This window comes from Punica granatum, chromosome 1 (genome assembly GCF_007655135.1).
Source record: "Punica granatum isolate Tunisia-2019 chromosome 1, ASM765513v2, whole genome shotgun sequence".
NCBI lineage: Eukaryota > Viridiplantae > Streptophyta > Magnoliopsida > Myrtales > Lythraceae > Punica > Punica granatum.
Genome location: NC_045127.1, coordinates 51,507,619 through 51,520,385, shown reverse-complemented (window position 1 = coordinate 51,520,385; position 12,767 = coordinate 51,507,619). Strand labels below are relative to the sequence as shown.

General features: G+C 40.5%; 3 protein-coding genes across 4 annotated transcripts; 2 read left to right on the top strand and 1 right to left on the bottom strand.

Annotated features, from left to right (window-relative positions):
* Positions 1–1,592: 1,592 nt before the first annotated feature.
* LOC116196528 (auxin efflux carrier component 5) lies at positions 1,593–3,843 on the top strand. Its single transcript, XM_031526290.1, has 5 exons — positions 1,593–2,474; positions 2,609–2,694; positions 3,121–3,278; positions 3,370–3,446; positions 3,568–3,843. Exons 1-5 carry the CDS (start codon positions 1,756–1,758, stop codon positions 3,635–3,637), a joined length of 1,110 nt encoding a protein of 369 aa, XP_031382150.1. The 5' UTR covers positions 1,593–1,755; the 3' UTR covers positions 3,638–3,843.
* Positions 3,844–5,611: 1,768 nt separating this feature from the next.
* Positions 5,612–10,242, top strand: LOC116193117. 2 transcript variants are annotated; one of them, XM_031521888.1, is made up of 15 exons: positions 5,612–5,948; positions 6,472–6,594; positions 6,843–6,893; positions 7,006–7,101; positions 7,355–7,438; positions 7,518–7,636; positions 7,726–7,827; positions 8,076–8,192; positions 8,422–8,490; positions 8,621–8,687; positions 8,909–8,962; positions 9,060–9,149; positions 9,325–9,378; positions 9,461–9,499; positions 9,838–10,242. In XM_031521888.1, exons 1-15 carry the CDS (start codon positions 5,931–5,933, stop codon positions 9,946–9,948), a joined length of 1,194 nt encoding a protein of 397 aa, XP_031377748.1. In that variant the 5' UTR covers positions 5,612–5,930; the 3' UTR covers positions 9,949–10,242. The 2 variants fall into 2 exon arrangements, with proteins under 2 accessions (XP_031377748.1, XP_031377747.1); XM_031521887.1 differs by having other exon boundaries at positions 5,625–5,948; positions 6,831–6,893.
* A 1,356-nt stretch (positions 10,243–11,598) lies between these two features.
* LOC116193118 lies at positions 11,599–12,742 on the bottom strand. The gene is made up of 2 exons (XM_031521889.1): positions 12,345–12,742; positions 11,599–12,212 (listed from the first exon to the last, which is right to left on the bottom strand). Exons 1-2 carry the CDS (start codon positions 12,453–12,455, stop codon positions 11,964–11,966), a joined length of 360 nt encoding a protein of 119 aa, XP_031377749.1. The 5' UTR covers positions 12,456–12,742; the 3' UTR covers positions 11,599–11,963.
* Positions 12,743–12,767: the final 25 nt, after the last annotated feature.

Sequence of the window (12,767 nt, the reverse complement as noted above, 5' to 3'; positions counted from 1 at the left end):
AATGTTGATGTGAAAAGGGAAAGCAATCCATATTGTGTTGTTGAAGTTACTTTAAAGCAGGTTAACTTACTTTAACATTGTTTCCTTTGTTCCGCTATTTGTACCATTTCATTACATCTTAATAAAAGTTTTATACTCATTTGTTATATCTTAATAAAATTTTGTACCAATTTATTATATCTTAATAAAATTTTGTACCCATTTGTTATATCATGCTAAAAGATTTTAGCTTATGTGGATACGACTTATCACGTCAGAAAGCCTTCACGGTGTCAACAAAAATTGACGGATTGGATTTGATTGAAACAATTTGATACGTTTTGTACCAAATTATGTACAAAAAATAATTATTCCGTCCGCATTAAAACTTAAAAAGTTTTGTATCACTCAAGTAATTTTTCTGCTCAATCCATGTTCCCGAAGAAGACACAAAGAGGAAGGATATGGAGGAAGAAGACAGACATGAAGGATGGTCTATGTTTGGAGTTGTGTCGATGGCAGGAGAGGGAGATGGAGAATTGAATATTATTTTTCTAATTATAACTATTATTAATATATATTAATTATATATAATAGTAATTTAATCAATCTAATGTATATGTGGGTCCGGATAAGATACACCAAAAGAGATCCATTGGAGTTTGTGGTTTTTTATTTATTTAGAATTTGCCTCTATTTGATATGGCACCGATATAACAACGTGGGCCACAATTTAGAGACTCCAAAATAAGAAATCTATTGGAGATAGTCTTATAGTCTTATTAACCAATAAAAATATACTAGGAATGAACCACGCGAATGTGATTCAATGCAAATTGAACACCCAGTGTTCAGGGTATACAACTTATATAAGAGCCCTACGTGGATGGGTCCAAATTCAATAACAAAAACTAGTTTTAATCTATAGACCGCTTAAGATATGCCATGGTTCCACCAAAAAGAAGAAAATATACCAGTGGTGAAATGACTAACTTGCTCATTCGGATTCCTCCATACCATCTACTCCCGTACGTACGGTCCATAAATTAGAATAAATGCACATTAATTTATCTGATGCCTATCGAACTTTTTGTATGTCCGATTATAATAACGTGTCTTAAATCAGAATGAATTGCACATTATTCCAATGTCGATGGAATTTTATGTATGTCCCTGTCTATAATAACATGTGTCTGTAATCTTTATTCGTTTGGACGATCCAATAATGCTTTTTCCATGGAACAAACAAGCACCATCAGTCCGAAAATTAGACAAGTATTCTCAATAGAAATTAAGACAAATGTAATTAATATTACACAATACAGATATGTATATATGTAATATAGTTTATATATACACCCACTGGACATGCAGCATCCTGCAGAAATTGATTATGGGCATAGAATTTAATCCCTCCACCACCAACACCAGAGCAGCTATGCTGCTTCCACTACCTTTTGTTTTCGGTCATTAGAGAGATCTAATACAAAAATAAAAAATAATACGAAATAAAGGGATACAATCGAATTCAAGACCTTTCGATTCCGAGTCAACATCTTGTATCATTGCACCAAGATCTCTTCCTCATGGTAGTTTCTCTTTTATGAAAGCCATAATTAAATTCATTTCTATTAAATAATCTCCTCCAGCCCTTGTATATATAGCAGCTAGCTATACACATGTATCTTGGACTCATATCTAGCTAATAACGTGCTCTTAGCTTGTAAGGACCACATTTCAGTCTCTCCATACTGATCAACCAACCTTGGAAACAATATGATCGGATGGGAAGACATATACAAGGTGGTTGTTGCGATGGTCCCCTTGTACCTGGCGCTGATGCTGGGGTACGGCTCGGTGAAGTGGTGGCACATGTTCACGCCTGAGCAGTGCGACGGCATAAACCGCTTTGTTTGCTACTTCATCGTCCCGCTCTTCTGCTTCGAGTTCACCGCACGCCATGCTAATCTGTTCGAGATGAACTACCTATGCCTGGGGGCAGATGCCGTCTCGAAGCTTTTAACCGTGCTGGCGATTGCAATCTGGGCTAAGTTCAGCGCCAAGGCGGACTATAACTGGTGCATAACCGCATTCTCCTTGTGCACATTGACTAACCTCCTCATAGTGGGGATACCGGTTGTGAGCTCGATGTACGGGCAGACGGGTGTGGACCTCATCGTTCAGCTATGCGTAGTGCAGTCTGTTATATGGTTCCCGATCCTGTTGTGCTTTCTTGAGTTCCGGAAGTCGAGGATGGATCTGTCGAGTAACCCTGACATGAAACCAGTAGAAAGTGTGACTAGTCTCGACGAGAAGGAAAAAGGCACAGAGGGAAGTGCGAGTCACGATGACACAACTAGGAGCATTACTAGTACATGTAGTACAAGACGATCAAGCTTGTGGTCTTTGACGAAAGTTGTGGGGATGAAATTGGCCTTTAATCCTACCGTGTGCTCTTGTGTTCTTGGCATTGCCTGGGCTGTAGCGGCTCAAAGGTTCAAAATGCTAATTCTCCCTGTCTCTCTACTATCTACATATATATATATGTGTGTGTGTGTGTGTGTGTGTGTATGAATGTATATGTTTATGAATACATTAGGTTTCGGTTGTACGTGTATGGTTTTGGCAGGTTGAAGTTTAAGATGCCAAGCATCATTGAAGGCTGTGTTTTGATACTATCAAGAGCCGGAACAGGCACTTCTATGTTTACTATAGGTAACTTAAAAACACTTTATAAGAGAAACGGGACGCAACGCACATCCTCGCCTGTCAACTAAAAGGTTGCAGGTTCAGTTCTTGTGATGAGACTATTCATGATTCATTTATTATCTATTAGGATTTTTATTTTATTGTATTAGGTCCATGACATCCCTTTCAAAATCATAATCATATAATTAGATCAAAAGAGGGTGTAGCGCAATGGCGCACGCCCTCGCATATTGACTTAAAGGTCGCAGGTTCAATACCCAGTAGGACTACCCGTACCCTTTTATTAGTTATTTACGATTTCTCTTTCATTGTACTAGGCATTAACCTCTCTTATAACCCCAAAAAAAATCATATAATTAGCATTTCTATAATTGATTTCATCTATCACTATGATTGTTTTGATCTATCACTCAAGAGGCCATATTTGTGCAGGCATATTCATAGCAATGCAGAGAAAAATCATAGCTTGTGGGACGGGGCAGAGCGTCCTAGCGATGGTTTTGAGGTTCATTGTTGGACCTGCATTAGCCACCGTCGCGTCTCTTGCAGTTGGCTTGCACGGCAATGTTCTCCGTATTGCCATCATTCAGGTACTTGAATTCTAGACGTGCACAGATTCTAGTCTCGTATTGTCCCTTATCATATGAATGTAACTAGTTGATTAACCGATTCATCTTGCAGGCGGCGCTGCCTCAGTCCATTACAACCTTTATATTTGCCAACGAATACGGACTGCATGCCAACGTCCTGAGTGTCGCGTAAGTATTGATCCACTTCTGCCTGGCCCGTATTAAGTCACACACATCTGATGATTTGTATTATGATAACATACATTTTTTATTATTTATATGACATTCATGTTGATCGATCGTGTCACAGGGTGGTCTTTGGTACTTTGCTCTCCCTTCCGGTGCTAGTCACCTATTATGCAGTTCTAGAGGTCATTTGAACCATCGTGCTCGTCGGGTGCCCTAATTACTAGCTCTCGCAGCGCAACTTCACGCTTTGGAGGCATATTGTTGCACGTAGTGCTAGACTTTCTGCGAAGTAGCTTTGCTATAATTATACTATTGCTGTAACCATAATTGCTGATGCAAAAGTGCTAAAATATAATTACGACCGAAAAGTAATAAAATATAATTGTTGTAAAATAAATACTGATTTCAAAGCAAGTTAAAGTATTTGAAAGATTTCACCGAAAAAAAAAGTATTTGGAAGGAAACTGCTAAAGTAGATCTGATCCTTGAAATAGATAATAAGTGGAAGTAGTTTTCATAATACCTATTAATGTGTTGGGCAAAATCAACTTTGCGACAGTTGGAATTAACCAAAACCATGCTTTTGAAATATTTCATCAACCAGTTACTTCTCCTTAAAAAAGTGAATGAAATAACATTTATTCAACCTCCTACTTCGCTTCCAAACAAAACCTTAATCTGTCAGTGTAGAAGTTTGGCGAAAGGAAGACGGTATCCGATAGGTATTATTATGTTCATGCAATAATCTATATGTACTACTTAAGCTGTTCCATGATGAGTGACAAAAGCCGGCCATTAATTTGCGTTTTCGTATCATAATCGAGGGTGTGCTCAATCAAGCCAGTAGTATCTATATAAACATTTGGAGAAGGTTTCGTGTTATAAATTGCTACTTCGCCTGATGACAGCGCAATTTTAGTTTCATGATCAATTTGCGAAACCCCGTACGTCCAAAACTAGGAGAGTTTGCCAGATATAGTCATCAATAGTTCAGGCGGACTTCTCCAACGTGCAAATTATGTGCCAGGTTGAAAGTGCGCTCGTGCTAATTATGCCAGGGAAATGTGAATCGCTGGCAATGATAATATCTTGCTGTTGTAGTCAACTGATGAAAAGTCTAAGGAAGAGTGGTAAGAGAGCAGCGCACATCCTCCGCCCCAAAGACCATTTTCTTAGTCATTATCAGCATTTTATTGTTGCAATCATTGAATGGAATGGGAGCATATACATGTGCTTTAATTAATTAGGAGCCAACTTGGCTTCAAGTCGGTATACTCCGCAATTGGTTTTATTTCCTCTTATTTTCGGTGTGAACCCCGACTCATCTAGTTGAGTCGGATCGGCTTATTAGGGGGTAAAATTCTCCCGGCGTGGATTTTCTGTATTCACAAAGACTCGAATCCGAAATTTTACTTAAGCGAAACGAGCGTCGAACCGCTTGAATCAACCCACGTTGGTTATTTCCTCTTATTTTCCGTTCTCGTATCATTCTCTCGCGATAAGATTCTAGTCCACAATGAAGATATTCTAAGAAATAATTTCATGAAGAACCTTTGATTACCTTGTCATGAACAATGAACTTTAAGAAAGGAAGTATGCCTGTAATTCGGCTCAGAGAGGATTTCTTTTGAAAGGATGGTAAGAAGTCACGCCAATGAGAATCGAATAAAAAATTTATGATTAAGCGAGAATTTTGTGATATTACACTGCTTATTCACAGTTTTCTCATGGCGACGAGTTTTTCATTTTTCCATGATGGGTACTAACTAATCCATCTTCGACTCGGGGATTGACCCGCTAAAAGTTATAATAGTCTTAGATTATTCAGCAAAAAAAAAAAATCATAGTCTTGGATTTTGTCCACTTACAACGAGATTCGAATTAAATACCTTACTTATTTACGAGACTCAAATCCAAGAAATAAATACCGAACCGTGTAAGTCCGCTCGGTTAAATTTAAAATGATGATGCCGGACAAAGTGCTGTTAATCAGTTTTGCATCATGAACAAGAGGGCGGGGAAAAAAAAAAAGACATTAATTAGTTTTGTGCGGGAGAATGTTCTGTCATGGAAGAAGATCGTGCAGTCGTAAAAATATAACTGCACTGCCATACAGTGAGGATCGGGAAACAGAAACAAACAAGAGAAAAGAGGAAGAGAAGCCAAGCCAAAGCCCACCCAGCCCACCCCCATTACTTTCCCTTGTTCCTGTTTTTTCGGGTCGCCTTCCACCTCACAAACATCTCCGTCTCGGTTCTCCCCATTTTGTCCTTTTTCCTCTATCTGAATCCGTCCCAGGTGTTTCAGGTTTCTGTTTTGCAATCTTGTCGGGCACCCCATTGGATCTATGCTGGTGTTTTGGGGGAGCTCCCTTTCCACGTTTAAGTTCTTGATCATCCCCGTCGACCTCGAGGCAGAGTACTTGTCGGTTTCTTGAGCTCTGCCTGTCTCTGTCCATCCTCGTTCTGTCGGGGGTTCTAAGACATGGAGTCTCCTTGCTCTGTGAGTTCTCCTTAACTCATGTTTTGATGCTCAGTTTCGTTCCTCTGTGTGTGTCCGTGGCGTATAGAGCAGTTTCTTGCGCGTAATTTCTGGAAATTCTCAACCTTTGTCAAACTATTCCCCCAGAAAAGTAGTGAATTTTTTTGGCTTATTTGACAGGGAGAGCTTTTCTCTTCATGTAGGTGATCAGACTTAGGAGATAATAGACAGGTAGATTATTAGAGAATAGAGACTTGAGTTTGTCCTGCATTGTCAGTACTGAGATGTTCCCACGTTCTGTAATACTGGAATTCGAATTGCGTTGCTTGCTTATATCTTTGTTGGAGCTCAAAAGGTTCGAACTTATCATAACTTTTGAGTTTTTTACTATGCCCCTGAAGTGCATTTCGTATAAAGATGGCTTTGGCTGCGTTTGCAATGATTAAAGCGTGATATACTTCAGAAGCATTGATGGTTCTGCACAGTTTTATGTACACTAGGATCCTAATGTCTTCTTACATTTTTGTTTTTTTGGTTCCTTCAGGTGTCTCCACGTGCAGATCAGAGTAGTAGGAGATCTTACCTCTGCAACTTCTTCCCTGTTGCTTGTTTGCTTTGTTTGGCGCTCTTCATAGGGACTACATTTTTAGCTTCGGATTACAAAGAGGTACCGCACACCTCTATATGGTTCTTTTGCTCGTGATTTACCTAACTTTCTACTTAGGAGCCTGATATTAACTAAATTTCCGTCATCTCATCATTTGTTTGGTTTCTCTTGGAATTGTTCTTTGCTCTTTCTAGTCTATAGATTAAACATACAAGCTCAACACTACTCTTATTTTCGCAGTTATCTGTCCATTCCTTAGATAGTAACATATCCAATAAAACTAACAAATTTGATAGTTTGGTGTGCAGAAGTTCACACAGTGGGGCGGTGGACAGAAGTTGAGAACCAATAAATGTGAGGTTTGTTCATCCGCCCTTCTCTTATCATGTTTGAAAACCTGACGACTTATCTTGAAATGGAACTCTTTCATACGACTGAACGTGTAGCAGCTTACATGTATTTCTGTTCTAGAATCGTTGCAGGCCTCCAGGAAGCGAGGCATTACCTCAAGGTATTGTTGCCAGCACCTCCAATTTGGAAATGATACCATTATGGAACTCCAGTAAGGTACAGAAGCAAATGCTTTACTTCGTGTTTTTTTACTTATTATTGGTTGCAAAACGATTTTCTTTGCAGACGTGGAAATGTATAATAAGTTATGATGCATATTATGCTTATTCTTTAATTCTCACAGTCTTCTCAGTGACTCATACTCTTGATGTTTTTGAGCTATCCTTTTCCACTACTCTTTTACAGTTTCAATTTTTGGTAGTAGAAGGGGAAGAAAGAATGAGATTAATCTGCTTTTATTCTTGAGCAGAAAAATATCACTTCGCCAGCAAACCTATTTGTGATGGCTGTCGGAATAAAACAAAAGTATCTTGTCAATAAAATGGTTGTGAAGGTACTTAAGTTCAGCACCTTTTGTCTTACCTTCTTTTTCTTCCTTCTCCCTGGAGTTAAATCTATCTTCTAAATTGCAGTTTGTAGCAAGCGGTTTTGCCATAATGCTTTTCCATTACGATGGTGCCGTTGATGAGTGGAAGGACTTTGAATGGCACAGTCAGGTCATACATGTATCTGCAACCAGCCAAACTAAATGGCAAGTGAACTTGGCCTGCAAGCATGATGGATATTTGGAAATTCAATTTGTTATAACTGCTCTTACGGAAGCTTGGTTTCATGCGTTAGGTGGTTTGCCAAACGTTTTCTTCATCCTGATATAGTTGCTGAATACGACTACATTTTCCTTTGGGATGAGGACCTGGGAGTTGACGATTTCCACCCAGAGAAGTATGTTTCTTGCTCTCTTAAAAAGATAAAAACACTTAGAAATTGAAATATACGGAAAGATGCATATGCACATTGGTTTTGCCATGGAAGTTTGTGGTTGCTTTCATGGCCCTTTCTTCAAGCAACTGATGAGAATACACGCTGTTAATATTGGAATATGACGTGATGATTCTAGTTGGTTAAATATGTAATTTATTTATCTTTCTTTGTAATGTCGCCGTAATAGTTCTCCTATTTGATGTTTCTAGGTATTTATCAATTATTGAGAGAGAAGGCCTTGAGATATCTCAGCCAGCACTTGATCCGGCCAAGTCAGAGATTCATCATCTAATCACTGCACGTTTGAGGAATTCAATTGTGCATAGGTAATGCTTTAGGATATAAAGGTTTCCCTCATTGAAATCTAGAGTTTCTTTGGCAACTGCATGCTGAATTCCATTTGTACATATTCAGTAAAGCCAGTCCTTACAAAACTAGAACCATTTATGAATTTTCTTTCAGTACAATGGAGATATTGATAGTTGAAGATCATATGGAAACTGAGTTGTCAGCATAAAATCTTTCTCGTATCTGACTTTCAAGTGCGTTCATCAGGAGGACATACAGGCCTGGCGGTCCCGGTAAAGTTTGTAATGCCCAGAGCACATCTCCTCCATGTACTGGGTACGTCTTGCAAAAAAAGCCGTTTTTTTGTTTAAATGATCAAATCATTTTTCTTATCGCAGAGTTCATATTTGAGATGGTAAATATGTATTCCTGCTTGGAGATACTAAGTAGAGGGAGTCTGGTACAGGTGGATTGAGATGATGGCTCCAGTCTTCTCAAGAGCTGCCTGGCGCTGTGTATGGTACTTGATCCAGGTTCGGTAGTCCCTCCTCAATTCCTTTTATGAATTAAGCTTTGTATTAATACAAGTGGCATGACAAGATACTAGTTTTTCTGGCCTTTAAGATAAGCCAGACACCATGTTTGTTTTGATTGGTTTAGTGAGAGATTTCCACCCCTTTTAGCAGGACCTTCCATTTGGCTTACCATTTGCTGTTCGAGCAGTAAAGATAATTTCTCTTCTTTCTCACTACAGAACGATTTGATCTATGCTTGGGGCCTAGACATGCAGCTCGGATATTGTGCACAGGTGAGTTCAATTATTCGGCTTGTAAACAGCATGCTCTCCTCCTGTTTCCGTCAGACATTGTCTGGGAATGAAGACTTTCGTGCTTGGCTTTCAACAGGGAGATCGAATGAATAGGGTCGGTATCGTGGATGCTGAGTATGTTGTTCATTACAATCGGCCCACGCTTGGTGGTGCAGATGAGGACAAGGTATTTCAGTTTTCTCATATTCTATGTTTACACCTGCATGGCTTTACAAGTCTCTCGTCTTTGACTTGTGCTTGGCTATGCATTTAGACCATCTCTTGGATATTGGCCGTGATAACTTCATTTTCATTCTCTTTGTGGTTGATTCGTGCTTCACATGGCACATTTATGTTTGCAGACCCAGTCAACGTCATCTGAAGATGATTCCGGATCTGAAAATGCGAAAGCAGCGGTATAACCTATCTAATGAACAACTCCTTCTGCTATACTGCATTTATTTTGGACTAAACTTTGGTTTATCTATCTGCTTGCAGGCAACACCAAAGTCCCATAAACATGATCCTCGGGTCGAAGTAAGTTTCTGCATTCTTTGAGTAGATTATTTAATTTCTTAAATGCGGTCCTCCCTGGGAAATACTACCTCTTGCAATACAATTGACCGAATGTGTAATTGGTTTCCATGACCAAAGAGGAATAGAATGTGCAAACAACTGGTGGCATGTGTATCAGCAATTTCAAATGAAAAGAATATGTATTTTTGGCTCGGTAGAGTGCTTCATATGGTTAGGCCAGTGACACTAGTAACAGAAAGGCGACATCGTGCCACTGCTAATAGAATATCTTACCTTAGCAATTGAGGTTCAGTGCTGAACAGACTTTGATCTGGAATGAGTACTTCTGTTGTCTGCAGGTGAGGAGGCAGTCGTATGTCGAGCTTGCCGAATTCAAGAGACGATGGAGAAAAGCTTCCAGGGAGGATCGGTGTTGGGTCAATCCATACCCACAGAGCATTCCACTCTGACCATGAGGATGTCTACTTACTTTCGGTTCTCATTCCTGGAAATGGGTCAGCTTTTTATAGACGGCCGTACGTATATATGCGCAAAGAGGAGATGCCAAAGGCAAAGGGCAGCAGTTCTTCATCTGCTTAGGCTTAGAAAACATCGGGAGGATTCATCGGACTTGGAGATCTTAAATCTTAATGTAAAGTTCGCCCCTGTGAACCATATGATTCATTACTTAACGAGCCGTCTACTTCCTTGACTGGAAGTGTACATATTTATCAATCGTAATCATGTGTTTTTGTGCTTCACAATCCGCATTGAAAGTGCAGTGTCATCATCATTCATTGATATGATTTTGCCTAAAAACTCACTCGCAGAATCATACATCATCATATCTTGTGGGGCTGTCTCATTTTCTCCGTGTCCACTGAAAAACAAATAAACATATTTTATGTTTTTCCAAATGTCTTGAGAAGCAACGATGCTTTAGTAATAAGGGAGCTTTATTTGTCGTTGTGTTTTTTTCCTTTTAGCATAAAGAAAAGGGATCCATCTCCCCGGGTGGCACTTCTACAGCACACTTTGATGTAACCGGACTCGCACTGTCCCCGGGTCTCGATCACTCGTATTTCTCCTGGGGACGGTCGGACAGCGGCCGAAGGCGCACAGAATTTTCCCTCAGTTCTTGAGTTAGATATAAAGAGCACATGGGCTGCTGTTCACAGTCACTTATATAAAAGAGGACTGGGAGATTCCCAGAGCACACATCTCAAGACTTCCCACCAAATTCAGTATGAGGCTATCATGAGCCCCACAAAATTTCACTCATTTACTCCTCACATAACCACAGGCAAGGAGTAAAGAGTCTTCCGGTGGCACTTTCAGCCCGAATCTAACGCATTGTTCCGAAGAGTCCACAAAACCGGTTTATGGTATATTTCACTTGACATATGACTCAAAGTGACCGAATAAACAACATACACCAATGCAGATGACATCAGAAGAGAAGAAGCCAAAAAACAGAACAGATGAATACATCAGCAAGTGAGATTTCTGAGTTTCAAAATCAGCAAAAATGAATTTAATGAGACAAAGAAGAGATGAGAATTTGAGAAGCAAACACCTACAAGGCTTAATGGCAGCCAACCAACCAACCTCCACCCACCTTATCATATGGTTGGCTGCACCTACATACAATTTATAGCACATCCATCATATCTGCACCGAATTAAACCTCATCTGCTTCCATTACAGCCCCATCTTCCGCTATTTAAGGACACTCGACCGCTCCCTCTCAACACGAAAATTTATGTTCTAAAAGAAGAATCGACTATTTTCCATATACAAACTGAAAACCATTCATCCATCTATCACCTCATGGGGACTAAAGGCCTCCAATCCTGTTGGGGTTTGGCAGGACATGATTATTCTAAAACCCGCAAACTGTCTTCAGTCACATGTAATGTTGATTCATACACTAGCCCCACATCACTACTATTGCCAAACTCTCTTTTCCCCAGAAATAGCATTCTCAATACAATAACCAGATGAAGCTGAAGATCTAAATATTATATTCATAGACAGTCACAGGCCTCAATGGGATACCAAAGAGGGAGATGGAGAGGGAGAGAGAGAGAGAGAGAGAGAGAGAGAGAGAGAGAGAGAGGGGGAGGGAGATTACAAAATAGCATTAGACGCAATTTGCTTGAATAACAAGGACAATGTTTCATTGTGATGCTAACCTGCCAGTGCTTACTCCAGGCAAACATATTGCTACTACTGCCAGTAAAATCTCCATGCCCCCAAAGTGATTTTCTTGAAGGAAAAAAAAAATGAAAACTTTATCCTGCTATGATATGAATATCAAGAACCTTAGCTGGATGGAACTAGCAATTACCCTATATATGACAATTACCAACTTATAATACTAATCCAAAGCTGCCTAGTAGAACAACAAATATTCTTCCAAACTTCACACTCACCACAATCCCTACTTAGGATAAGGCGCCGAGCAATCGATAATACCGGATTCTCAGAGATGGCATCCGAAGCAATTACAGGTCTTCGGGGTGAAAGAGCAGAACCCAAATGGCCGATTGGGGATGTTGCAGTTGATGGCATAGCAGCAGGGAGAAGGCAAGCACACCCTGTTTGCTCCTCCGCAGCATGTGCACAGCGCGCATATCTGGAAGCTCCCGAGCTTCCTCCTCGTCTCGTTCAGCACCACCATCTCCATCTTCCCTTCTTCGATCATCGGCACCATCTCCGGCCCAGCATTACCCTCCAAGCCAAGAACAAGACACAACACCCAGTTCAGCAAATGCCCCACTCGAGAGTAAAAGGCAAGAAAACCCAGAGGATCTGCAACAGGGAGGGGGAGAGAGAGGGGACAGGAACAGGGAAAGCCACTCACTTGGGGTGCAGCTGCTTCGGTGTGACGGGCGGCATTAGCGAGAAAGGAGACGGCGATGAGACAGAAGAGGATCCCATGAGGAGACATCACTCCCGGTTTCTTGATGGGCATGGATGGGAATCTTAAAACCAAGAGGGGGTAGAGAGAGAAAGGGCGGCTCTGCTACCGAGTGTTGCCTCTCTCTCTCTCTCTCTCTATGAACACTTGCCTCCCTTCTTCCAAATGGCGCTGGGAAGACGCCCGAATGGCATCAATCTCGTGGGTCGAACTTGCAGCAGGACGGAAGAAGCTCAATGAGCTGAGTGAGGCGAAGAATGGAGGAACGAAGTAGAAAGTATGCATATATACATACACACACAGAGGACACTGGCCAGTGCCCAGCTCAGCTGGGAAGAACCAAACCGAGAATGAATGTCATATGGG

Excerpts from the sequence above, each read along its gene's own strand:
- LOC116196528 (XM_031526290.1), top strand. The coding sequence starts at position 1,756 with ATGATCGGATGGGAAGACATATACAAGGTGGTTGTTGCGATGGTCCCC. Across the intron at positions 3,279-3,369 it reads TCCGTATTGCCATCATTCAG|GCGGCGCTGCCTCAGTCCAT; the intron begins GTACTTGAATTC and ends TTCATCTTGCAG. Across the intron at positions 3,447-3,567 it reads GCCAACGTCCTGAGTGTCGC|GGTGGTCTTTGGTACTTTGC; the intron begins GTAAGTATTGAT and ends ATCGTGTCACAG.
- LOC116193117 (XM_031521887.1), top strand. Across the intron at positions 7,439-7,517 it reads TCAATAAAATGGTTGTGAAG|TTTGTAGCAAGCGGTTTTGC; the intron begins GTACTTAAGTTC and ends TCTAAATTGCAG. Across the intron at positions 8,193-8,421 it reads AGGAATTCAATTGTGCATAG|GAGGACATACAGGCCTGGCG; the intron begins GTAATGCTTTAG and ends TGCGTTCATCAG.
- LOC116193118 (XM_031521889.1), bottom strand. The coding sequence starts at position 12,455 with ATGCCCATCAAGAAACCGGGAGTGATGTCTCCTCATGGGATCCTCTTC. Across the intron at positions 12,213-12,344 it reads CCGAAGCAGCTGCACCCCAA|GGTAATGCTGGGCCGGAGAT; the intron begins GTGAGTGGCTTT and ends CTTGGCTTGGAG.